The sequence below is a fragment of the Salminus brasiliensis genome, chromosome 25 (genome assembly GCF_030463535.1).
Source record: "Salminus brasiliensis chromosome 25, fSalBra1.hap2, whole genome shotgun sequence".
NCBI classification, from domain to species: domain Eukaryota; kingdom Metazoa; phylum Chordata; class Actinopteri; order Characiformes; family Bryconidae; genus Salminus; species Salminus brasiliensis.
The window spans coordinates 21560736-21587140 of NC_132902.1; the positions used below are offsets into that span (position 1 = coordinate 21560736).

A 26405-nucleotide genomic window follows, 5' to 3' on the forward strand; every position below is an offset into this window, starting at 1 on the left:
TCTCTCTCTCTGCTCAGTCTCCCCCTCTCTCTCTTCCTCTCTCTCTCTCTGCTCAGTCTTTTCTCCCCCCTCTCTCTCTCTTCCTCTCTCTCTCTCTCTCTCTCTGCTCAGTCTCCCCCTCTCTCTCTTCCTCTCTCTCTCTCTTTGCTCAGTCTTTTCTCCCCCTCTCTCTCTCTCTCTCTGCTCAGTCTTTTCTCCATCTCTCTCTTCCTCTCTCTCTCTGCTCAGTCTTCTCTCTCTCTCTGCTCAGTCTTTTTTCCTCTCTCTCTCTCTCTCTCTCTCTCTCTCTCTCTCTCTGTGCTCAGTCTTTTCTTCCTCTCTCTCTCTCTCTCTCTCTCTGTGCTCAGTCTTTTCTTCCTCTCTCTCTCTCTCTCTCTGCTCAGTCTTGTCTCTCTCTCTCTGTGCTCAGTCTTTTCTTCCTCTCTCTGTCTCTCTCTCTTTCTCTCTGCTCAGTCTTGTCTCTCTCTCTCTGCTCAGTCTTTTCTTCCTCTCTCTCTCTCTCTCTCTCTCTGCTCAGTCTTTTCTTCCTCTCTCTCTCTCTGCTCAGTCTTTTCTTCCTCTCTCTCTCTCTCTCTGCTCAGTCTTTTCTTCCTCTCTCTCTCTCTGCTCAGTCTTTTCTTCCTCTCTCTCTCTCTGTGCTCAGTCTTTTCTTCCTCTCTCTCTCTCTCTGCTCAGTCTTTTCTTCCTCTCTCTCTCTCTGTGCTCAGTCTTTTCTTCCTCTCTCTGCTCAGTCTTTTCTTCCTCTCTCTGTCTCTCTCTCTTTCTCTCTGCTCAGTCTTTTCTTCCTCTCTCTCTCTCTCTCTCTCTCTCTGTGCTCAGTCTTTTCTTCCTCTCTCTCTCTCTCTCTCTCTCTGCTCAGTCTTTTCTTCCTCCCTCTCTCTCTCTCTCTCTCTCTCTCTCTCTCTCTCTGCTCAGTCTTTTCTTCCTCCCTCTCTCTCTCTCTCTCTCTGCTCAGTCTTTTCTTCCTCTCTCTCTCTCTCTCTGCTCAGTCTTTTCTTCCTCTTTCTCTCTCTCTCTGCTCAGTCTTTTCTTCCTCCCTCTCTCTCTCTCTCTCTTCCTCTCTCTCTCTCTCTCTCTCTCTCTCTTTACTCCTTTAGTTTTTTTGGCTTCTCTTTTCTTCCTCTCTCTCCTCTTTGATCTTTTTTCTCTCTCCCATCTGCTCACCCTTTTCTTTTCCCTCCTCATCTCTCTCTCCCTGCCCATTTCCTGATTTTCCATCTTACTCCCTGTGTCTTCCCTTCATTCTCTCTCTGCTGATTCTCCTCCCCTTACCCTCTTTTTAGCGGCTTATTAATCATCCATCTCTCTCTCTCTCTCTCTCTCTCTGTGCTCAGTCTTTTCTTCCTCTCTCTCTCTCTCTCTCTGCTCAGTCTTTTCTTCCTCTCTCTCTCTCTCTCTGCTCAGTCTTTTCTTCCTCTCTCTCTCTCTGCTCAGTCTTTTCTTCCTCTCTCTGTCTCTGTGCTCAGTCTTTTCTTCCTCTCTCTGTCTCTCTCTCTTTCTCTCTGCTCAGTCTTTTCTTCCTCTCTCTCTCTCTCTCTCTCTCTCTGTGCTCAGTCTTTTCTTCCTCTCTCTCTCTCTCTCTCTCTCTCTCTGCTCAGTCTTTTCTTCCTCTCTCTCTCTCTCTCTCTGCTCAGTCTTTTCTTCCTCTCTCTCTCTCTGCTCAGTCTTTTCTTCCTCTCTCTCTCTCTGTGCTCAGTCTTTTCTTCCTCTCTCTGTCTCTCTCTCTTTCTCTCTGCTCAGTCTTTTCTTCCTCTCTCTCTCTCTCTCTCTCTCTCTCTCTCTCTGTGCTCAGTCTTTTCTTCCTCTCTCTCTCTCTCTCTCTCTCTCTCTCTGCTCAGTCTTTTCTTCCTCTCTCTCTCTTTCTCTCTGCTCAGTCTTGTCTCTCTCTCTCTGCTCAGTCTTTTCTTCCTCTCTCTCTCTCTCTCTCTCTCTCTCTCAGCTGGCTGTTGTTTATCGTCGCTGCTTATTTACTTCCCTGACTCATCCGTTTGTCACATCGCAGCTCCAGCCTGCTTTTGACGAGTGCTGCGTTTTGCATAAAAGCCTGGCATTAATCACCTCATCCTGACAGAGTGACAGAGGAGGGGAGACGGGGCTTTACAAAGGTACATTCAAGTCTCCGTTTGCCCCCATGGATATGACATGCCTGTGCTGCTGCCTCTCTCTCTCTCTCTCTCTCTCTCTCTCTCTCTCCACTGCAGTCGCTCTGACGAACGGCAGACTTGAATTTCATTAGTCACATTGGCCCTGTTTTGAGCATTGTGCAGCGTCTCTCTCTCTCTCTCTCTCTCTCTCTCTCTCTCTCTCTCTCTCTCTCTCTCTCTCTCCTCCCTCTCAGCCTGGCAAGTCTTCAACCCATCTCTCTCTCTCTCTCCATCCCTCCCTCCCTCCTTCCCTCCATCTCTCGATCTCAGTGCGCCGCAGCTCCTCCCTCCACCTTGCACAGCAGCGACCCCTCCCTCTCCATCCTCCTTCCTTCCTTCCCTCCCTCCCTGCCTCCCTGCCTCCCTCCCTCTCTCTCTCTCTCCCTGCCTGCCTCACTCGCTCGCTCGCTCTGCTGGGTACAGCATGTATTTGAGGCACGGCGAGCAGCACCGCTCCTGTTTACATGGCTGCCTGCATCTGGGGCAGGGTCTCGTGTGTCGCGGGGACCGCAGCTGCTCTCCTCCTGCCTTGTGAGCTCCGGCCAGCTTTCAGGAATTGTGTTTTTCAGCCAGACTTTCTTCAAAGGCCTCCTCGGTGCCTCCCTGCCACCCCGGCCCCATTCGGATCTAAGCGGCGCCCCAGCAGAATGGACCTGCCAAAATTAGACTTCGCTGCATGACGTTTCTGGTAAGGGCACTTCTGCGTCCAGTGCTGTGCTGCGTTTGGTGGACGGACACAGGGATGCTTCCTCTTCTTCCTTTTCTCTCTCTGTGTGTGTGTTTTTTTGGGGGGGTTTAAGGTGAGACTGCTGGGACTGGAGAGTGTGGATGCCTCTGTGAGTGTGTGAAACAGAGAGATAGGGGGTTGCATATGCCATCCAGAGGTTTGGAGATCAGCATGGATAATGTTGTCCAGGAGAAGATCTAATTGCATCCATTTGGATATAAACACAAGCATGCATGCAGTTTTCCATACGTTCTTGCCACTCAGTCCTTCAGTCTTTCTATATGGAGAAATCCATCCATCCAGGTGTTCATGATTCTGTGAGCAAGTACGAGTGTGTCCATGCCAGCGTTGCTGTGTTTATGGCCACTGAATGAAGAATATTCATTTCTCCATATGCACAGAAAGCAAAATCCATTAATTCCTCATATTATTTTCAGGAACGCCAGGAATTAAGGCTCATCCTATGCTGTCTAATGGATTATTGGGTCTACTGTACCTCTCCCACCCTCCCTCTATTCTTTGAATTCTTTTGAACTGACCAAGAGCAAGCAGAGCAAGCACAGCTCCTCCTGTGGGTGAGAGGCACTTTATTGCTTAGTCTTGGCAGACCACCAAAAGTGAATTAAGGGAGGAATGCTTCGGCCATCCTGGATTCGTGCTTCCGCTTTGTCCTCCGTGGTGTTTCCATTAGAACGACCACATTTCATTAGCTGTAGTTTCTAGCATCTCCATGGTTCCATAGTTATACTCCAGGATCTCCACATGCAGACCCTGTTCAGATGGGTGGAGGATCACGTAATAAAAAGTTACCCAGCCAGAATATGGTGGCCCTACAGGCGATGTGTGAACAGCGTATGGGTGGCAACGCTCTGCTGCTCCACCAGCACCCGTTGAGCCTTGAGCTGAACCTCTGCCTTTCTGCCTATCTGCCTTTTTCTCTCAGCAGATTGGCGTGCAGCGCCACATAATGTATGCAAATATGCATATAAGCTTGTATTGAGGAGGAACACTACGAAGCCAAACAACTGCACAACTGCACAGCAACAGCCTCCCTGCCACCGTCCCTGTCAAAGAGAGAGGAACGGAGGCAGATAGACTGGAGTGGTTTACGCTGGACTAACAATCCTAGCAGCCAAAGCTGATACAGCAATTAGGACTAAATCAATAGGCTGGTATATCTTGCCAATAAGGTGGCGATTATGTTAACAGAGATTCAGGCAGTGGGCGAATTCTCTGCTGGTGGTCGTGGCCATTATGATATGCAGCAGTCTGATAAGGAAATTCAAGATGAGGCAAGATAAGACCTACAGGAGGACTGACTGGGTGTTTAGCTTCTTGTACTGTACTCACATGCACAGCATTTTGTCGTTGTCATGCAAAGCCCTTGTACATTGCAGTTGTTTTTTACATTGTGTCCAAATGTCATGATGGCCAATAGGAATGCTCTAAAATGATCTTGAGTAAAAAAAAAAAAATCCATTTATTTTCATTGCAAGTTAAGAAGGTTCAGCCCCATTCTGCCTGCCATCAGCAGCCGGAGCCTGAGGGAGCACAATTGCCCTTGCTCTCTCTGGGTGGGTAGATGGCTCTCCCTTTCTCTCCTCACATTACTTTAGTGTGATGCTGGTCGGCACAGGCATCTGCTAGTCGATGCATTTAGGGCAGGTGCCCGGTGGCATCTGCTAGTCGATGCATTTAGGGCAGGTGCCCGGCGGCATCTGCTAGTCGATGCATTAGAGCTGGGTACACAGCGCTTTCCTGAGAGTGTGTTGGTTGTCAGCTGACGTTGCATCGGAGGCAGAATGGTTGTGGATGTGTTGGAGGAGGCATGTGTCAGTCCTCACCCGGCCAGGAGTGTCAGGGGCATTACATGAGATTATAGCGAGTGGGTTGGGTGATTGGCTATCTAGAAATTGGAAGGATAATTGGGTAAATATGTTAAATAAATAAATTAAATTAAGCAGGTTTTTTATTTTTATTTTATTTAGTTGCCGTCTTATTGGGCTTGTGCTCTTCTTGGCAAGTAGAGTCATTCAGTGTGTCTAATAATTCTCATTGTGAAGCTATTACTTGTCATTTTTTTATTTGCTTTATTATTATTATTATTATTATTATTATTGCATTGGCTGGTAATGTCACTCAGTACAGGCATATTTCTTTAAATGAGCCAAATTATTTGCATCACTTCTTGAAACAAGCCATTTGACTAATATTTCGCTCAATAAAAAGTCGTAAAATAAATAAAAACGTCTAGAAATAAACTGATTCATCTTTTATTGGTTGTATGATCTCATAATGAGAAATATTTGATCAATTTTCAAGACTTGCGATGATTTCACGCCTTCAGACACCATTTGTTTTGCTCTGTAGTCAACCAAATGGCCCCTCACTGTTTGTGAATGACTATAATTCAGGTCCTCAGCAATCAGTCCCGGCCCCTCCCTCTCTTTCCCCCTCACTCATCCTCTCCCCGTCATTCTCATCACTCCACCATGATCTCTCTCTGCTAACATTTTCAGGTACCTGGCAAGGCCGATGGTGGGGAAAGGCATGGACAGATTGGGGTGCGTTTGTCCTCATTGTAGAATAATGCGAGAATCAGGGCCTATCAGCATAATGGCTCATTTCTGTCAAGCGGAATGAGGCGCTATTAAAATGGCCCGAGCCCAGGCAAGGAAAAGCAGGCGAGAGGGGCTGCAGTGAGAGCCGACCGAGTGACATATCAGACACCACATACTCAATCCGGCCTCGCTCAGAATGTATTCAGAAGGTCACGGAGTCGCTACACTGCAGCAGACTCTGCCATTAAAATTTAATCAGAACAGCTTTATGTCAAAAAAAAAAAAAAAAACGAGGCAGCTGCGGAGTACACATTAAAGCCCCCCGGTCCCCCCATCTTTTACCCTCAGCTGGCTATTTTTAAACAGCCATGCCCGTGAAAATCCGTATGTGGAATTACATCTCAGCCGTGCGTTATCGCTGAGCGGTCACCACCAGATCTGACCCGATCATATCTGGCCTCTTGCCGCCTCTGCCGCTGATGGGTTCGTTTGTCCCTTTGTGCAAACGGAGAGGACGAGATCATCGATCATATCGGCCCATGTAATAAAATTATTAGGCTGAGCTGGAGAGTCGGCCAGAGGAACAATGCCGGCATAATTCAGGAAGCTTGAGAGTGATTATCTCGTGGCTAATTTCGGGAGATAAGCTCCTTTCTAATGGAACTATTGATAAAGAACTCCAAGTGGCTTGGCGAGAGTTAGATTGCTTTTGGGATTACGCTCGTCCTATATTCTCTCCCCATTTCTCCTCTCCTCTTCTTTTTTTCAATTAAACCCAAAACAAAGAGCCCTGTGTGTAAAGGAGGGAAAGAGGTTGGAGTAATTACCGGCTTAGGCCCGCTGCTAGCGGTGAATTTCAAGTGAATCTCGAGAGCTTTAATGAGGAAAGAGGAACATTTTATGGAATTATTATTAACCATTGTCAGGCAACAGAGAGATAGACCGGTGTGGAACAGCTTCCAATTAGATTCTGCACCATGACAGGAAATTTGACAAGCTGCTGCAGCAGATGCTAATTCAGCAGGTCCATGGGCTGAGACGCCCAGTAATGTTTATAATGCAGCAGGAGAGACTCGTGTGCTCGATGACACCAACATTGTAATGGATGTAGCTCATTTACGAAGCGAAGGCCTCGTGCGAGTCTTGCTTCCTGTTTTGTTTCTGACATGCTTTTTCCAGTGTCTAGGCCGATGTGGTAAACTTACAAAGAAGGCGTTTCTCAGCCACACTGAGGTGACCATAGTACTCTGCTATTCGTCCAAGTATTCTCGGAAGAGGTGGGTCTTCAGTCTGCGTTTGAAGACAGCGAGTGTTGGACACCCAGGGGAAGCTTGTTCCACCACTTTGGTCCCAGGACAGAAAAAAGCCTGGACGCTTGTCTTCCGTGGATTTTGAGGGATGGTGGGTCAAGCCGAGCCGTACTTGAAGCTGGAAGGGCTCTTGGTGCAGATCAGCTTTTGACCATTGCCATCAAGTACGGAGGGGCTGGTCCGTTCTTGGCTTTGTAGGCCAGCCTCAAGGTTTTGAATCTGATGCGGGAAGCAGCTACAGGAAGCCAGTGAAGAGAGAACGCAGCATGTATCTCTTTTACAATCATATTTGTAAAAGAGATACATTGGTTATTTTTCACATTTACTTTTATCTTTTAAACACTTTTTATGGAATCAAAAGACGTTCTTCTATGGTATCCCTAAAACAAATTTTTTAAGCATCTTTACTTTTAAGAGTGTACTAAACATACTAAAGGTTCTTAAAATGGTTCTCGGCCTAAATGGAGGGATTTTGAAAAAAAATTGTGATTTATTGTTAAAAATTGTTAAGAATTTAGACGTTCAAAAGATTCTTTACGTTCTTCAAATTTTTAAGCACTTTTATTTGTAAGAGTGTTAAAATTTACAATACTGAAAAGTTCCTTAAATGGTTCTTGGCTTGGGTTGACAGTTGACAGAAAAATCCATAGATGAGAGATGAGTTTTGGTTCCACACTTTTGTTTCCATAAAGAACCATGTTTGTAATAATAAAGATGTGTGTTTAAAATGTCTAAAGAACCTTCACTTGAAGTTCTTTACCAACGTAAAGGTTTTTACACTCATGTTTTGGCTCTTTATGGAACCAAATTGTAATTATTCTACAGCATTACTCAAAGAATCACTTGAAACCCCTTTACTTTTAAGAGTGTATATAGAACTATAAAACCCCCATATAAAAAGACCCATATGAATGCTTAAATGGTTCTTTGCCTCGTTAAACAGTTCTTATATACAGTTCCTTGAGGAACATTTGGAGGTTCTCCCATTTGAAACTGTGGAGGAACCTCTTAAGGTGTTTTAATGAATCTTTAAGAAAAGGTTGTTTTTAAAAGAAAGAAGGTTCTTTGAAGATTCCTCAAAGCACCTTCAAAGTGCAAATCTTGAATCTCCAAAAATTCCTCAAGGATCTTATACTTTTAGCAGTGTACATGAAAAAAACTCTTATTGGTGTAAAAATGGTTCTGTAGCACCAGGATTAGATGAACTCTTGTTTTCTGTACTTTATAAGACCAGTTTTGCTTAGGATGTATCTAATGTTTCTCATTATGAGGCTGATGAGATTGGGGCAGATGATTCTTAGAACTTCTTAGAAGAAATTGCTATCTGCCAATACAATAAAGCAATTTCAATAAATAAAATTACAAAATAATACAAATAATACATTCTAGAAATTGGTGAAATAACATTCTACTAATGATCTCATTAGAAATATTAACTATATAGACTAAATTAAAGAACATATGTCCTATTTTTTCACCTAAAGCTGTATTCACAGGAGCACAGTATGCACTGCGCTCGCCACTCACGTCCATGCAAGCTGCTGTCCACACTGCTTGCGGTATATGCTGTGCTTGCCGGTTGGGTGCAAAGGTGGGAGGCGCTCTCAGTGGCAAGCAGGAGTCTGAATATGTGTACTGGCTAGTTGGAGACGGTACGTTTGCTTGCACATTTATTTCAGAGGCTTTCTCGTCGCAGCTAGTTTAATCGCTGGTAACTACAAACCTGGAAGACCAGCTTGGGCCGACAACTGTGTCCAGGCTAAACCATTTCTTGATAGGTCATGAGTCATGAATTTTGTCTGTATGAAAGTGTTTAAATCACATTAACAGTAAATATTTTTCTGTGCTTTTTGTTACCGTGTCTTTAAGATTGATATATGTAAATGATTGGTTGCCCTGTGTTGTCCTGCATTGAGAAAGCTTATGATTTCAGTGTGAATGTTTGGTACTAAACTGATGATAGGCTGAAAAGAAAGATAATCGTAAATGTAAATGTGTTTTTTGTTCAGAATGGGCTTTTGTGGACATTCGTTAAGAGACTGTGAATGCTATTATTTAATAATTTAACATTTTATTAATAAAAAGAGTAAAAAGCCCTTTAAAAACTGTCTGTTTTGTTCAAGAACCAATTTAAGAACCTAGTATTAAGAACCTTAATATTTTAGTACATTCTTAAAAATAAAGATGCTTAGAGTTTGAAGAAGAACCTTTCATAGGTCTGAAGAGCCTTTGCATAATCTAAAAAACTAAAACTGTTCAGGCCGAGAAGCATGTTAGAAACCTGTAGTATTTGTAGTACACTCTTTGGAATAAAGGTGTTTAGAATGTTCTTTAAACGATGCTACAGAAGAAATTTAAGGTTCTTCAAGCTCACACTCACTCTTCTCTATTACAAACCTGGTGCTTCATGGAACCACAGGTGGTTCTTCTATGGCATCGCTCCAAGATCCATTTGAAGCACCTTTTCACGTGTTCAGAGCTGGAACCGTTATTTTATATAGAAGTTCTTTCTTTTATTTCTGGTAGCACTGAACCAGTGTGTACACAAGCATTCAGCATCTGCTATCACTTTCAGTTCAGATCCATCTCCCAACTGTCTGGAGCCTCTAGGGTTTTCTATACAGTCTATTGCCTTTTCATCTCTTGGTGGAATTGTATGGTTTGTGCTCTGAGACATTTTGTTTCTATATGTGTTAGAATAGAGTTCCTGGTATTTGGCTTTCCCCTTACTGAACTTTCCTCAGCTCTCCAAACCTTCGGCTTTGATCTGAATATTACGGTAGTCAAAAAAACAAGATCAAAAGAGGGAAGGAATTGGAAGTCAAATGGAAGCGCGCTGTAGGAAGAAAATGTCTTCTCCGAATGCCGCATCCGTGCCGGCGCTGATTCCGTAGACGGATTTGTTGGTGCGGGTTGGGAGGAAGATGGATGCTGAGGGCAGAGAAGCTGATTATTGATCTGGCCTGGGTCCTCCCTGATGAACTGCTGTTGTAAATACAGATAAAGACATCTTCTTATGTTGTAATGGATGGTGGTCCCTGGCTTTGCCATCTTCAACAGGGGCAAGTTTATCACTTCAATTTGAGACGTCTCGCCCCATAAATCTTGATGCGATAAACGGATTAACACTTCTGGAAGTGTACGATTTGTCCAGCCGTTAGCTGGTTAGCTTTTCAGTTAGTGCTTGTTCTTTGTTATTTCCATTTCTTGTAGGCAGTGGCCATGCCATTAGAGACACTGTGTGAAAACAGGGACTGCGGTTGCTGGTGCCATCTAAGTAGCATTGTCATGCATGTCAGGGACTGATAGACAACCCCTTATAATCAGTTAAGTGGGTACTGCAAATATTTAGACATTGTGAATGTATAAAAATTGACCAGCAAATGCACTTCCTATTAGTCTTCTGCAATGTGCTCAGAGCTGATAAAAAGAGAGCAAGCGAGAGAGAGAGAGAGAGAGAGAGAAAGAGAGAGAGATAGAGGGCGGGGGCATGTTATGAATAAGTTTAATGGAAGGAATAAGATATACTTCCCTTTGGGCAAATAAAGGCTATTAGCCACTCGACATATTATATAGTCTATCCTCTTTTCTCTCGGCATGCAATAGTTTTCTATGGGAGTGCCATTACAATATGAGCATCCATAGACTGGGGCCAGTGCTGAGTCATTTCTTTTCAAACAGTGATTAATCATCGTTGGAGCAACCCCCCGAAGAATATAATAAGCCGAAGCCAAAATTCAACCTGACTTCCTGCAAATTGGACAGGGGAAATTACAATGATTGACTTTCTCAAGCATTTCAAATAGATAACAGCTTGTACTTGAGGTTTACAATGGGTTTGCATTCTGACAGTGAAGTTTTAACTCCTTGTGTGTTCATTTTTGTGTTATTTGGTTGTCCTACTGCTTGAACTGTTGAACTGAAACAGTTCTACTGTATTCGGCAAGGCTGTTTATTTCTCAGTTAAAACCTTTTTAAATACATTTTTTAATGTGTGTTGACACTTCCAGTCCTAAATTAAGCCTGGCTCTGCATTACATGCAGGTTGTTGTAAGCCAAAGTAGCACATATTTTAGGGGGTGTACTGCAAATAAACCCATTTTTTGGGGTTTACTGCTATTTTACTATCAAAATAATCAAAATAATGTTAACAGATAAAATGACTACATTTGCACTGTAGATTTGGAAGACCCTGGTTCAAGTTACCCCACTATATATATAAGAAATCAGATCTTCAGTCAATAAGAAATCAGATCTTTTTCTTCACGTGTTACTTGAAAACGTGAACAGAAAACTACACACTAAATGTGACAATGTGAAGCCTAAGACAAAATGTAACCAGACTTTCTGCAAATTAGACAGGGGAAATTACAATGACTAACTTTCTCAAGCATTTTAAACTGACAATAGTTTGTACTTGAGGTTTACAATGGGTTTACATTCATTTTGTGTCATTTGGTATTCCTACTGATTTAACTGTTGAACTAAAACGACTCTTCTTTATTAGGCAAATAAAAATGTGTAGTGTGTTGACACTTCCAGGCCTAAATTAGGCCTGGCTCTACATTACATGCAGGTTGTTGTAGGGTTAAATAGTTACCCAAACTATGGGGTGTACTGCTTCGTTTACTATTGTATTATTATGAATAAAATTAAAGTAAGTAAGTAAAAAGATAAAATGGCTATATTTCAACTATTTAACTATTGAGCTATTGGACTGGTTCTAGTCATTATGCTTATTTTAATAAGTATGCTCATTGGTACACACATACACACACACACATATCTGTTCAAATGTATTAAACCTGGTTTTAGATGTTTCATTTCATATAACGGATTAGTTTATTTGACAGGGGCAGTGCCAGAGTTAGCCTTACAGGCTCATTTTCATCTGTAGGCCAAACAGCAACCTAAACCTTTGCTGTAAGGCAAAATAGTACCCAATAAGCCCCCTTTTTAGGGTGTATCTTTCTCTACCTTTAGATAAAATGACTAACTTTGCACTGTAGACATTACAACCACTGGATCCAATCAACACCACTATAGAAAGAAGTCTAAGTATGGCTGAATTCAGACAGGAGCCTGTACCCGAATCCAGTCTATGCCCATCTGAACCACAAATCTGATACGGATCAGATGAATAGCCTGAGCAGAATTCATGTGACATTTTTTAGCAATTCAGCTCAGCCCTAATCATAACTTTATGCGGCACCCTCCAGCAAGGTCATCAAAATGCTCCCTGCCATGTTTACATGAGCAAACAAACAAATGGCTCTTTAAAATCAGGGTTACCTCAAGGATGTGAGGAAGACAGAAGGAAAGAACTCAAAAGAGCTTCTTCACGCAGATGGAGACACTTTACCTCGTATGTATCTCAGTTCTTTCTGAGTTTCTGTGATTTTGCCAGCTATCATTCTTCATCATGGTAGATAAACAAAAGAAATGGAGCTCCTGTTCCCTGTTTGATGGCCTTCCACCAGCAGGTCTGTAAGTACTGCTGGTGGCTCGCTCTGCTAATTTTCACATCACGTGAAAGGAGTCTATAAATCATAAGGAAAGACACTGGACAGGTGTGTGTATTGGAGGAACAGGCTGGGTGGAGTGCTGTTGTTTTGTGTTCAGACTAGTGTCAGATCTAGGCCACATTAAGAAGACGGTGTGAACGACCAAACCCCCAAAAAAAAAAAAAAAATCTGACTGGGCAAGTAAATCAGATCTGGGTCACTTTTTAACCTGCTGTGTAAAATTTTTTTACATTAAGCCAGCTAAGGCTATGCTCACACAACAGGTAAAGTGGCCCAAGTCTGATTCTCTTACCACAGTCTTTCTAATCACAGGAGCTATCAAGGAGTTCTAGTGGCTGACAGCTGAGCTTACCACAGAGAATGCATTGGAGCTTGCTGTAAAAAGGGCACATTATTCGGCCATGACCACTTCTTTGTTTTTTTGTCCTTCTCTTTCGCTAAGTTTTTAGTTTTCTTTGCAGCGCCCTCCTGTGGCTGCACCCGGTCATTTCTTTAGAAACGTCTTTAAACACAGAGCAGTAGCTATATGTGCCTTCTAATATAGTTTAAACACAGACCTCAATATTAATAAGGTCTGTTACCACATTATCCCACAACTGAAAACCTCCCTCACTGCTGTCGTCCATTTCTCCTTGTCCTCAGCCAGCATCGCTAGGCAAGGCTCGAGTTCTTTACCAGGAAGAGTCACATGAAATGCTACAGGAAACCTAATAGATGTCATTTTATGCTACAGAGCAGATATTTTGGGCCCAAACTCCCCATTGTAGGAATGCCTTTGATTATTTTATGGAGCCAGTGGCAGTCCAGCTAAACTAGGCTTGAACAAAAGTTTCTCTACAAATGGACCATTTAATGTAAAAACTACTCTGAACGACTCTGTTTACTGAAATCCCCCTTTTGGTGTTTGTACAGTATCTGCATCTGGAACACTTAGGTCAACATTAAGTCATAATTTGGTCCTCCAGTAAACAGCCTAGTGTTACAGCCTGGTCAGCGGGCCTAATAGCTTCATTAACGTGTACAGTATGTTAAACAACAGCAGGCCATCTCCTGGGGTCACAGTGACCTCAATTTGTAATTGCTTGGCCATGTGAACCATGTTGGCTCGAACAGGACTAGCCAAACACTGGAGGGAAATTTTCGTCATTACGTCAGCCTGTGGTAGCTCATTCATTTAGCCAGCTGCTAATTGCACAGTTCTTATTAAAGATAATTTTGGATGGATCAGTGAATCTACACGTATTTGCAGCAGTCTGACGGCAGTGCCCAGCATTGTTTTCTTATTTATGCCATGTGATGTAATATTAAGTGGTTTTCTTCACTCTCAGCCAGCCAGAATATGCATATGGGTCAGTTTTCTGCATTGCTTATTTGTCTTGCTTAGTCCAGCAGGGCTTCATAGACAAGGTCAGGAGGAAAAATAAAAAAATAAAAAAATCGGTGGAGAGCAGAGAAACTGAGGAGGCTGAAGAAATGGTCCACAGTGATATTTTTTCCCCCCTTCCCAAGGTTATCACTAGGAAGAAATGGGGGACGGAGAGTGAACAGGAGAGGAGAAATGGGCCTTCGGTTTGAATTACAGTTGTAGACTAGGAGCAAAGGCAGGATATCATCTGCCTGGTGCTGGAATACATGAGCAGGGCGGCCTAAAAAGATAAAAATCAATTTAGTAGATACGTGTCTTCCGTGCTATTGGTAGCAATGAAGGCGAGCACGCTTGGATTGACTCGCCCGATTCATCACGATTCGAAACATCTACGAGAAATGTTCTTTTGTTGATGAAAGTAAATGATCATACCTGAAGAACCTTTCTGAGCTTAACCCATTACTCATCAACGGCGTCGTGGTGCGGAGGCCCAAGACGGACTTAAATGGATAAATAAAGCGGTTTCCCTCTGCTGGAGGTGGAATTGATTTCTCTCTCTGGGGTGACTGATGGCCCTGGATGTGACAAATAGAGAGGAAGACAGCAAATCTCCCAAGGACCACGCCTATGAACTTCCTGAGCGTTGAGAACACGGTAATCTAGAAGAAATCTATTTCTCCATTAAGCAGGCAAAGGCACATAACAGACAGACCTTGAGAAAAGGAAGCTGCTCTCTCTCTCTCTCTCTCTCTCTCTCTCTCACTCAATCTATCTCTTGCAATCAACAGATAATTGAAGTGTGAGGTTGCAAAGTCTCTCACATTAACATCAAGCTAATGAGCACGTGTCAATGTGGCTGGTCGTTTCTGATTGACCTTGACAGGTCAGCAGGCCTTGGCCGTGGATGCCTATGCCAGTTCAGGCACGGAAAAATGGTGGAAATGCAGGAACTTCAACTGATTCATCTCTCCTCTGTCTACGGCAGACAGCGGTTTGTTGAATTACAGAAGATGTGGAAATGTAGGGCACCCCATCTGAGAACGAAGAACACTGGAGGCCTTCTAATGTTAAAATAAACCTGTGATGGCTACTTGGTTTCCTTGCCGTAAGCGAACATAAAGGCTCGAATTAATGTGACCTCTCACTGAGTGGGGAAAGGCAATGGGGGGGGGTATAGGGGGGACGATGTCCCCTGTACAGTTCTGAGGAAAGCTAACGATTCGGAACAAAACCAAGGTTGTGAAGCAGCTCTGAAGCTGCGGTAGAGAAGATAGAGAAGGTTAGTGACAGCTTTGTGTCTCGGGGTCTGTTGACGCCTGGCAGTAACATTGTGTTTTGTATCTGGATAATATCTGGATCCACTTTGACTGGATTCTGTTTACACTCGTCATTAAAATACGCCCCCAGTGAGACCAGATGAGATCAGATTTTAGTTTCCCGGAAAAAAAAGCTCACCAACACGTACATCACTTCCCTTCGACTTCCTGTAAACAACGGTTTCTCATCCAAAATGTCCTGCTGTGGGAGGCTGTAAACCGTTTAGAGGAATTCTGGAGGTTCTTCTACACCGCAGTGGAACAATAGATGGTTCTGTAGTTCTGTTTAAACTGCATGGCAACAAACTCTGGAATACTGCTAACATCTACTGGTAAATATGAAGACAAAAGGGCTTACTCGTATTAACGTTTTTTCGACTGATGTATTTCTGTTTGCCTGACAGAATCCGATCGCAGGACGTGCATTCCATTTACTCTTGTATTAACTGCCATCTTACATCCCTCCAACAGTCTATTTCCACACCTTCCACCTGCATCATTTAAATAGCAGCAGTGCCTGCGAATATATCTACGCCGATGGGCGTGGTGGTCTCGAAATGAGGTTTGTTCAGGTCAATTTCTGGCATGTTGCTATCGTGGCAATGAAAAACACAGGTGCGCCACAGACTGAAAACAACGTAGGCAGACGTCAACAGTCAGACGTTCGTTGCTATTTTGGCAGTGCATTGTCAACACAGGCGTGTGCAGCCCAATGCTCGTACACCCCTGTTTTACACCACTGAAATAGCAATCCGCCAAAGTCAGACCGCACCTGGCTCTTAAAGGAAATGGCGAGCGACATGCTGATTGGTTTATTATTGCACATTCTGCCCAAAACACACCCATGATTAATTAAGAGACTCAGTACAAGACTTTTGAGAGTTTCGAGCTCCACATAGTGTACTTTTCCTGGCGTTACGATAGTGAAGACACACTGACACACCCTAGGCCCTTAAGCAGTAGCATTGCTCCGTTCTGTCTATTTCTGTAAGCTTTCAGAGAAGCTGCTCAAATATGGAAGAAATGAACGCTGAGTACGGACAGAAGGCTTTATAGTATCCATAATTGACATTAAGCATTAATGAGCCTTTAGGAGGATGATTGGTGCGTATGGTATTGATTTCAGACATCCCATGTTACATGTTACCCTCTCCAATGCTTCATACAAATCTACACACTGCTGGAAATCGTGAAGCATACACAATCCACTGCAGTTTCCTTTCCTACCACTCCAGTCTTTGCCTCTTGAAACGATACCATCTACAAAACGCTCCTGTTTCGTTCAGTATTCATGAAACCTCTCTACAGGACCCTGCACAATGTGAAACTTGGAAATCTGTTTGTATCACTGCACATCAAATGTTCAGCATGCTCCAGGGATGCTTAAAATGTTTTAAGCTCCTAACAGGAGGGAAACAGCACCACAGCGTCTACAGGTCCAGCTGAGTTTACTAACAAAACACATATTGTCCATTTTAGTCTGGGCTTCAGAGACGAATTCCTGCAGATTCTGCATAATTACATGATTAAAACCTAAACTTTCAGCTATTCCAAGCGGTTTGGGTTGAATTGTGTGATTTGAGAAAAAACTACAAATCCCATTTTTCAAAGCGGAGGTGACGGGAACCAGATGTCTGATGCCTAAAAAAGCCCCTTCTCAGAAAGCCCAGTAACAAAAGCATCAGTAATACATTGCATGATGGCCGTGACATAGTTTCACAATAGTTTTAAGAAAAGGTTTTGGCTTATAATGTACTTTTCATGTCCCATTCATGAGGGAGAGATCCATACAGGGTATTGTAAGGTAAAACAGTCACCGAAGAATTCCTGAAATTCCAGATTTCAACCATTTTAATATTGTCAACCTCACATAGAGATCTGAGGACACGTGTAGGTTGACAGGGCACATTTGTTGTAGTAAATAAAAGGATTATATTTGCAGTATATTGATTCCTATTACTACCATTGTAAGGCATGCTGGCATGTTTCTCCACATAGGTAGGGGTAGGTTCTCCTTGGGGTGGGTTGATGGGCCCTCCTTCCATCCTCTAAGCACACTGGCTACCTAGCGATACTACATCTGCGGTTCTTAAACCCCAAAACTCAATGAGACACACAATAAGAGGAGAGCAACACTACACAGTAAGACAGTAAAACTAGTTACAGTGTTTTTGTTGCATTTAGTTTTTATTTATTTTATTTTTTTATCGGATTTTTCACTAATTTTCTCCCCTATTTGGGCCGCACAACATGAAAAGTGCAGAATTTTAAATCCCCCTGACAATAAACAACTTGTCCACTGAAGTAACGGAAGTAAATCAGTCTGTTAGCGATCATAAATGCTTGGTGATATTATAACAGAAGAAACACTTAAATAGGAAATAGCAGCTTTTTGGCCCCGGTACTGTGTGCAGTTTTCTTGGCCTTTGTGATCAGTACAATAGGTGCAAGGAGCTACTCGTTGTTGTGCACTCTCTGGCATTTTCATCAACACAAAGCCACAAATAGACTGAGTCACTCAAGCTAAAGCGCTGCATTACCATACAGAGAACTTCCCTCCCGTTCAGAGGCGGGTGCACCTAAGTGCTCTGCGACGTAGAAATGAAAATTCTTATACAGATGTTTTCTGATGGTGGGAGTTACTGTTTGAATGAGTGCACTTCATTGAGAGCTGCTCAGTTGCAACATCCTGGCAGTGAAACAGAGCGCAGCAGTTTTCAGTCCTCCTCATGCCTAATTCATGGTCACCTGACAGACTTGTGATTTGTATGTTTACAAAACCGAAAGCTTCCTGAGCAATGATTTAATCTTTTAATTGGACAATAAATCCAACCTGTTGAGTAACAGCCTTTCGCTGTGCCATCAGTTGACCACCGAGGCCAAATGAGCATTAATGCATTTGCATTCGCCAACATCTGGACTGTTTTATTGGAGAAAAATGAAAGCGATCAATTAGAGAGCTTATTTAAGCTTACATTGAGATTAATTACACACTGCTTGTGTGTGGGTGTGAAAATGACAGAGAGATCGCAAGATCAAGAACCAGCTATTTGGACAAAAATATTGGGACACCTGCTCATTCAATGTTTCTTCTGATGCTGCTTTTGTTGGAGTAACTGTCTCTACTGTCCAGGGAAGAAGGCTTTTTGCTAGATTTTGGAGGAACATTGCTGCAAGGATTTGATTGCATTCAGCGACAAGAGTGTTAGTGAGGTCAGGATGTCACCTCCAACTCCGCCAACTAATCCCGAAAGTATTGGCTGGAGCGTCATCCATCATTCCAGAGAATGAATTCCACAGTTCCACTGCTCCACAGCTCAATGCTGGGGGGGCTTATTACCCCTCTAGCCCACGCCTGGCATTAGGCCCTGTGCTTTTAGGTTCATATAGGTTGGCAATACTTCTCTACAGGGACTAGACAAGCTGTGTATGTGTGTATCAGCAATGGATTACTGAAACCTTGCTTTCAGTAGCTAAATGCATTCATTAGAAGCAGTGTCCACAAACATGTGGACATATAGTGCATGTGTTTGCATGATTGCTTAGCGTTAAAAAGCTATGAGTAGCATTCAGGCTAAACAGTTAGCTTGGATGTGGTATTTTTAAATGAATTTCCTATTAGTTTTGGTTTCGCCTCTCAGCAACTCGGTAATAAGGAGCAAAGAAATAGCAAAGAGCTTTTTATCAGAGGTAAAGCAGGTAGCCTGAGAGCCTCTTCGTTCCAGCAGGGCCTCTGCCACAATGAACTGAAGTGGAAATGTTGATTTCTGATGTCCTGGTTAGTTTTAATTAGGGAGTTTGTGATTGCTCTGGAAAGACATTACCCACCATCATCCTCTTTTTGCTCCATAATTAATTGAAACAAACTAGACAAACCACACAAACAGGCCTTTTATAGGCCTCCCAACATCTTGAGCCTCGTCAAAGCCTGGAGCCATTTCTGCTCATTCTGAAAGACCTATTTGGAGAGCGTCCGAGCCCGTTATGATCCTTGCCGCTTGTGTGGCTTCCTGAGAGTGTAGCATAGGACACTCTGGGCCGAGTTAGATCAGCAGTAAATACAGTATGATTAAGAGGCCGTGTTTATGGCGGATCCGTTTACGTCATGACCTTCACCTTCCCCTTCCCATCTCTGCTATTTCAGGCGCTTAATCAATGCTGTAATTCTCACGCGCTGCCCTGGCCGCTCCCTGCCCGCTTCCTGCCCGCACCGCGCATGCAGAACACACTCGGCAGATATACGACTGTCAAGCACTCTTGACTACAACAGGCCTTTTGATCTAACCGCAGAGCACTAATACGCAATAGATATTATGGGAGCTCCTCACTCTGAGCTGGAGCAGTTCCCACTCAGCTCCATGCACACAGCTGAAAAAGCTCCAGGATGGAGCCTCAAACCACCACGAACCAGCATTTCTGCAGCAATACTGCATTAAGCAGATGGCTGCATGTAGGCCTCTCCTGTTTCTCCGTTTCTTGCAGCGCTTTCAGCTGATCAAAATAGTTCAGCTCCAGCTGCTTCACAGTGTGAGGTGTTGAGCTCTTATTATGACACATGACAGCAACCTCTGTTGAGATCCACTGAAGAGACATAGTGTATAAATGAATTAACACATCTTCAAGTCATTGTAATGGCTAGGGATGTGACGATATGCATATTTTCAGGTTGGATGCAATTATAGATTAGCCAATTACCCAACCCACTCATTCGTACTCTCCCGCTATCACATGCATTGCTTCCAACACTGAGAGGGTGACAACCAGACACTGCCTCCTTTTGAACTGTGGGTGATGCAATGCCACCGAGCAACCAACGAGCTTAGAGGAAAGTGTAGGGTACCCGGCTCTTATGCATCAGCTAGCAGACGCCCAGCATCACAAGAAGTGATGTGGGAGGAGAGAGAGCCAACTACTCTCTCAGTTGTGCTCTCTCAGGCTCCGACTGCTGATGGCAGGCAGCATGACCTGGGAATCAAACAAGCGATCCTCAGGTTATAGAGACAGTGCCTTAGTCCACTTCACCAAACTGAGCCTTGAATTGATTTTTTTAAGAATAAACCTCAGTGCTATAGTGAGTGGGTCCACATGAGGGCACTGTCCATGACCCACTCGCCAGTTCACCGGCTTCCTTTCTTGCACCACTGCATACCAGGAACACGTCACAAGACCTGCCTGATGTTTTGGGGATGTTCTGACCCAGTCACCTAGCCACACCTAGACAAGAGCCCACCACAGTTGGGCTCTTGTCAAAGTTCCTCAGACACCTTCATCACCTTCAGGAGCTGACCGTTCACTTGCTGCCCAGTATATCCAGCCCTTGGCAGATGGCACTGTAGTTGAAGATGATCAGTGTATTTCCAATTCACCTGGCAGTGGCTGATCAGCATGTGTAGATCATTAAAAATGAGTCGCCTAAAGTTGTGGATCCCTTTTCAGATTTCTTTCCACTATGATGATCTTGATTGGAGTGGCGAGCCAATCCTAAGTAAGGATTACCTGCTACTGCTAGCACTGAACTGAAATGATCCACACTGGAACAGACACACAAATAAGACTTATACACTCACACACTCACACTTACAAATATGGCATGTGTTTATTTATTTATGATTTGTTTGGATTTTCTTTTGTCATGTACAGAATAAAAAAAAAAAAATCGCAATTTTAATCAATGTAATAATTTGACCCTTTTAACCTTGATCTCAGTCAAAGATTTGGTCCGATATCTTCACTGAATCAAGATCTGGTCCACTAGTTGCAGGCGTCATCCCTGTAACATTGGAAGGTACCTTTTAGGAGCGTCCCTGCCAGTTTTCCTCAGTATAAATAATTCCAGAAACTGTCATTAGCTTCTTTTTCACCAGCTTCTTATTTGAGTTTGTGTTGCACCTTAAATGATTCAGGGGTTGCATTTTGGTGGCTGTTCAGATGTATCATTTAAGGAGGAATGGAAAATTAGAAAAAGGATCTAGCAAATGAAAAGTTCAGGATATGTTTTAGTAGGACTGCAGTGCTTCAACAGCACCAAATCGCTAATTCCACAGAAATTAGAACCCAAGGTGCTACAATGACTTGCGGTAGATGAAGAGGCGTGGTCTTGCCATGTTGTAGTGCAAATTAATTCTGAGAAATGTAGGAATCAAACCTCATCAGGGTGGATAGAATGAACCTCTGGGGTGTTATTTATGTGTTTGGAATAAAATGCAGTACAGTGAGGTGTGACTATGAGCAATATTTGGCCAGCATCAGCTAATATTTACTCTAGTGTATAGAAAAGTTGGGATCTTAAACACATTCCTCTAGATCACATCCAATAAATCATTAAAAGTATCAACAAAAGAAATACTGTACATCAAACTTTGGAGGTTTTTAAAACTGCACTACAAAATGCCAGGATTTTTTCTTGCTGGAAAACTGACCAAGGCTGTTAATACCAGTGAGTGCCTGGTCCCCTTGAATAACAGCTACATTTTGAATGGGCTCTGACAGTGGTTCAACAAAGCACCACTAATGAAAAACCCTACAATACTTTTGGCCTTCGCAAAGACCAAAGATTTTGGACCTTTTGAAACTACAGCACTTAAATGACTCCAACTCTAGGATTCCCAATTATTTCATGAACTACCCATAAATGTCATCCAGGGTGACAGCATACATGGCTATGTCTGTAATCGTATTTCCCTCTATAGGTTCCATTTACAGTGTGTGATAATGGAAGTCCCTTCTTGAAAACCCTACATTCGCATATCTGCAATAACCTTTTACCACACAGCCCTTGGCAGCAACCAGTGTGTGGGTACTCAGTTCAGTTTTAATATGAAGAGGATAACTTTTACTGACAGATATGCCCACGCACAACCCAGTCTAGCTTACTATGGACACATGCACAGGCTTCAGGAGCGCTTAGGCAAGGCTGCGTCAGTACGTGAATGAATATCCAGCCTAGCAAACCAAAACAAGATGTTTTTACTGTAGCAACGCAAATGAGAAAACAGGAAACTAGACGGATGAGACTAAATATCCCTTTCTAAACATTTTTCCACAATGAAATGCAAGTTTTCTGAGGTTTGCTTGCATAAATAGAGCATGAACATCAACGTGATAGGCGTTACACAAATCACATTAGTTGCCTTAAACGGCTGCTACGCTGTTTATGTAAATATTTCACCAAGCCCTTTGCAACACTGAGGCAAGATCTTTATTTTATTTTAGACCTGCGAGAAGTAAGTACGGGACTGCGTGATCGATTTTGGGAAACAGAGCTTGAAGGCTTTTCCACATTAAAACACCCCTGAGTCAAAGTAAGGCAGGCTTTAATAGCCCCCCAGTCTCAGCCTTTCTCCATGCCGTATATTTCCCCTTCTGCGCTTTCCTGTGTAGTTTAATTTCAAGGTTGCATTGACAGATATTGGATGCATGCACCAGCAGTTGGAAGCAAAAATAATGATGGGACCAGGGTGGATAGAATGAACCTCTGGGGTGTTATTTATGTGTTTGGAATAAAATGCAGTACAGTGAGGTGTGACTATGAGCAATATTTGGCCAGTATCAGCTAATATTTACTCTAGTGTATAGAAAAGTTGGGATCCTAAACAAATTCCTCTAGATCACATCCAATAAATCATTAAAAGTGGCAACAAAAGAAACATTGTACATCAGTCTTGAGTCCTGGTCCACATACATCAGTTAGTATTAAGTATTAAGAACTAACTGATGTAATTGTTTCTACTAACATTCATCTGAGGATTTGATTGCAAGTCAGTGGCAAGTGCGCTAGTGAGGTCAGGATGTTGGATGATTACCATCCCACCCCATCCCACCTCATTCTCAATTCCCCAACTCATCCCAAAAGTATTGGATGGAGGACCATCCATCATTCCAGAGTACACAGTTCTTTCATTGCTCCTCAGCTCAATACCCCTCTAGCCCCTGTCTGGCATTAGGCATGGTGCTAATAGGTTCATGTTTATATGGCCTAGAGAGTCCTATTCTACTGGCAATACTTTTTGACAGGTACTAGACAATCAGTGTGTGTATTTGGATGTCTGTGTCAGCAATGAGTGCTACTTTCAGACCCTGTGTGAAAGCCCACATTTCAGTTCTTCACTCTCATAACTACATGACTATCATAGTAACACCATTTACACAGGCCCCAAAATAGAACCCTGTGGGACTCCACACGATATACTAAATCATACACAAAACTAAAGTTACCATATAAAAATAGTACTAAACTTAGGGTTTGAGGAGTTAAAATGCCAATCCGAGTGCATTCATTATAAGGGGTGTCCACAAACATTTGGACATCTAATGTAGTTTGGCCATGGCTATGAAAAACAAGTGCTACATTGTTCTGAACTCGCAAGAGCAGGAAGTTTAATATAACCTGCTGCTACTTCCATGAGATCATTAATAAAATGCCTGTTTTTATGCAGCAAAGTCTGTGCAAGTGATCATCAGTAGTTTTCACCTGTTCACCTTATTTTCCATGTCCCTTTTTTGGGGGAATGTCAGGATATGAGATCATGAGAGGTGTCTCGATGCCAATTCCTTCAGTGAGTATGACAAAGTACCTCTGGTTTGTGTCTCAGCAGGTAACCAGCAGAATGGTGGCTGGCGAGGCGAGTGGGCACAGCTACCTTGTGGCATGCTGGCAGCCTATCCTCATCCTGATGCTGGGCACAGTGCTGTCGGGATCGGCCACCGGATGCCCTTCCCGCTGCGAATGCAGTGCGCAGGAGCGCTCCGTTCTATGTCACCGCAGGAAGCTGATAACCCTTCCAGAAGGAATACCAATTGAGACGCGACTGTTGGACCTGAGCAAGAACCGCTTGAAAGCCATCAACCCCGAGGAGTTCATCAACTATCCTCACTTGGAAGAGCTGCAGCTCAATGAGAATGTTATCTCAGTCATTGAGCCCGGCGCCTTCAGCAATCTCTTCGGCTTACGGACGTTAGGACTGCGCAACAACAAGCTGAAGCTCATTCAGCTGGGCGTGTTTACTGGCCTGAGCAACCTCACAAGACTGGATATCAGTGAGAATAAAATAGTCATCCTGCTGGACTACATGTTTCAGGACCTTTATAACCTAAAGGAACTGGAGGTGGGAGATGACGACCTGGTCTTCATCTCTCATAGAGCCTTCCATGGCCTCAGTAGTCTAGAGCAGCTCACCATGGAGAGGTGCAACCTGACCTCTGTGCCAACAGAGGCTTTCAGCCATCTTCATAATTTGCTGATACTCAAGCTGTGGAATTTCAATGTTAACATCATTAGGGACTTTTCCTTCAAGAGACTCTACCGCCTGAAAGTGCTAGAGATAGCAAACTGGCCCTTTCTAGAAACCTTGACCGCCAAGTCTCTACACGGACTCAACATCACCACCTTCAGTGTCACAAACTGCAACCTTACTGCCGTCCCTTACGTGGCCATCCAGCACCTTGTGTACCTTCGCTCTCTCAACCTTTCCTTCAATCCCATTGAGACAGTAGAGGGCAACAAAATGCACAATTTGATGAGGCTCCAGGTATTTGATTTGGTAGGTGGTCGATTGGCCACTATTGAGCCTTACTCTTTCAGAGGACTGAACTACCTTAAAGTTCTCAACGTATCCAGCAATAGACTGAGCACTTTAGAAGAGTCTGTCTTTCATTCGGTGGGCAACCTGGAGACCCTGGGCCTCTATGGAAACCGCTTGGCATGTGATTGCCGTCTGCGATGGGTCTTTCGGCGGCGCTTGAGGCTCAATTTCAACAAGCAGCAGCCGTCTTGCGAGACACCCGACTTTGTTCAGGGGCAGGAGTTTAAAGACTTCTCAGATAATCTCCCGCCTAACCTCTTCATTTGCCAGCAATCCAAGATCTTGGACCACAAGGCCCTTCATAAATTCGTGGACGAGGGAACTACAGTTCATTTCACATGCAAGGCAGAGGGGGACCCGGCCCCTGTAATCATGTGGCAAACCCCAAGGAAGCAATTCATCACCGGCAAGAGTGTCGGGCGCCTCTCGGTGTCTCAGGACGGCACGCTGGAAGTGCGCTACGCCCAAATCCAAGACAACGGCACCTATACATGTATAGCTACCAATGCAGGGGGTAATGACACCAAGCTTGCTCATTTACACGTTCATAGTTATTCTCCTAACTGGCCCCATCAGCCTAATAAGACTTTTGCCTTCATCTCCAACCAGCCCAATGATAGTGGTGCCAATGGGACTGGTAGGTCAGTCCCATTTCCATTTGATATGAAGACTCTCATCATTGCCACTACTATGGGATTTATCTCTTTTCTTGGAGTGGTGCTGTTTTGTCTTGTTCTCCTCTTCCTCTGGAGTCGGGGGAAAGGTAATGCCAAGCCAAACATTGAGATTGAGTATGTGCCACGTAAAGTAGATGGGGAGACCAGTCCAACTGAGGAATCCCACAAGATCAGAATGAAAATGATGTGAAAGTTTTCAGTGTAAGTAAGTTACAGTGAACTGAAGTTTGTACGAAAAAATCCCTGGCAAGAGACGTTCCTGGAAGAGTGAAGGAGATGATGTGTTTGTTTCCCTTATGGAATTGATGGAAGAATCAATGTCTAAGTAAAGCCTTTTCCAAATATTTTTTGCCAATCACTACACAGCTCAGTCCTACAGGGATTGCTTCTTCAAAGGAAAGCCAGAAAGGATTCCAAGGGACCTCGAATTCTGTTTTTGTTTTGGTAACTGTGAAGACGGAGCCTGTACGACTCGGATTATTCGAGAGCCAGAAAACACAGGGCCAGTCTTAGACCATACTTGTCCTTGTCTTTTACCTTTTCGTCATATTTCCTGTACATAATTCTTTCTGTGTACATAGGGCAATACCGTACAAGGGTTGAGAAATCATGTTCATGGGTTGTTGAGCATCTTGAAGTTATTGTGATGTGCTTAAATGAGTCAGATATATGTAAATTGAATTCCTGTCTGATTTCAATTGCCAACTCTTTATAAGAGGTTTGTTTTTGGTTGAGATGAAACAATGGTTATGCTTGACAATCATCCATATTGTAAAAGTCAAGTGTTAATCCTTAAATATGGTGTCCTTAAGTGGATGGTGTTCTTTCAGCTCTGATGCCAGATATAAGCCTAGTATCCATAAGCCAAATGTAGCTTTGAAATTGAAGCCATTTGGTGTTTCTGAATGTGTGGTGAAGCCAATCTGTTGTGGTATTCACGCTGAAATATCTGACAGAAGCCTCACGAGACGTCTCGGCAGTTTTCACCTGCCGACGAACTTGTTTACATTTTTATTGGTTTCCTCTTCTTTATCATATATCATCCTTTATTTTCTGTACCCTATAATACATCCTTAACACCCATAAGGCAGGGATTCCCTCAAAGGTAAATGTATTCATCAACCCTTGCAGAACTATCAGTATTGCCTCTGGAACAATGGCAGACTGTAAAACATTAAAAATGATAACCTTTTTTTAA

General features: G+C 43.4%; 1 protein-coding gene across 4 annotated transcripts; it reads left to right on the forward strand.

Moving 5' to 3' along the window:
- The first annotated feature begins 2008 nt into the window (after window positions 1-2008).
- On the forward strand, window positions 2009-26405 carry lingo1b (leucine rich repeat and Ig domain containing 1b). Of its 4 annotated transcripts, none has more exons than XM_072671264.1 (2): window positions 2009-2105; window positions 23541-26405. In XM_072671264.1, exon 2 carries the CDS (start codon window positions 23556-23558, stop codon window positions 25395-25397), a length of 1842 nt encoding a protein of 613 aa, XP_072527365.1. In that variant the 5' UTR covers window positions 2009-2105; window positions 23541-23555; the 3' UTR covers window positions 25398-26405. The 4 variants fall into 4 exon arrangements, with proteins under 4 accessions (XP_072527365.1, XP_072527363.1, XP_072527362.1 ...); XM_072671262.1 differs by lacking the exon at window positions 2009-2105 and adding an exon at window positions 2376-2832 and having other exon boundaries at window positions 23544-26405; XM_072671261.1 differs by lacking the exon at window positions 2009-2105 and adding an exon at window positions 2377-2832.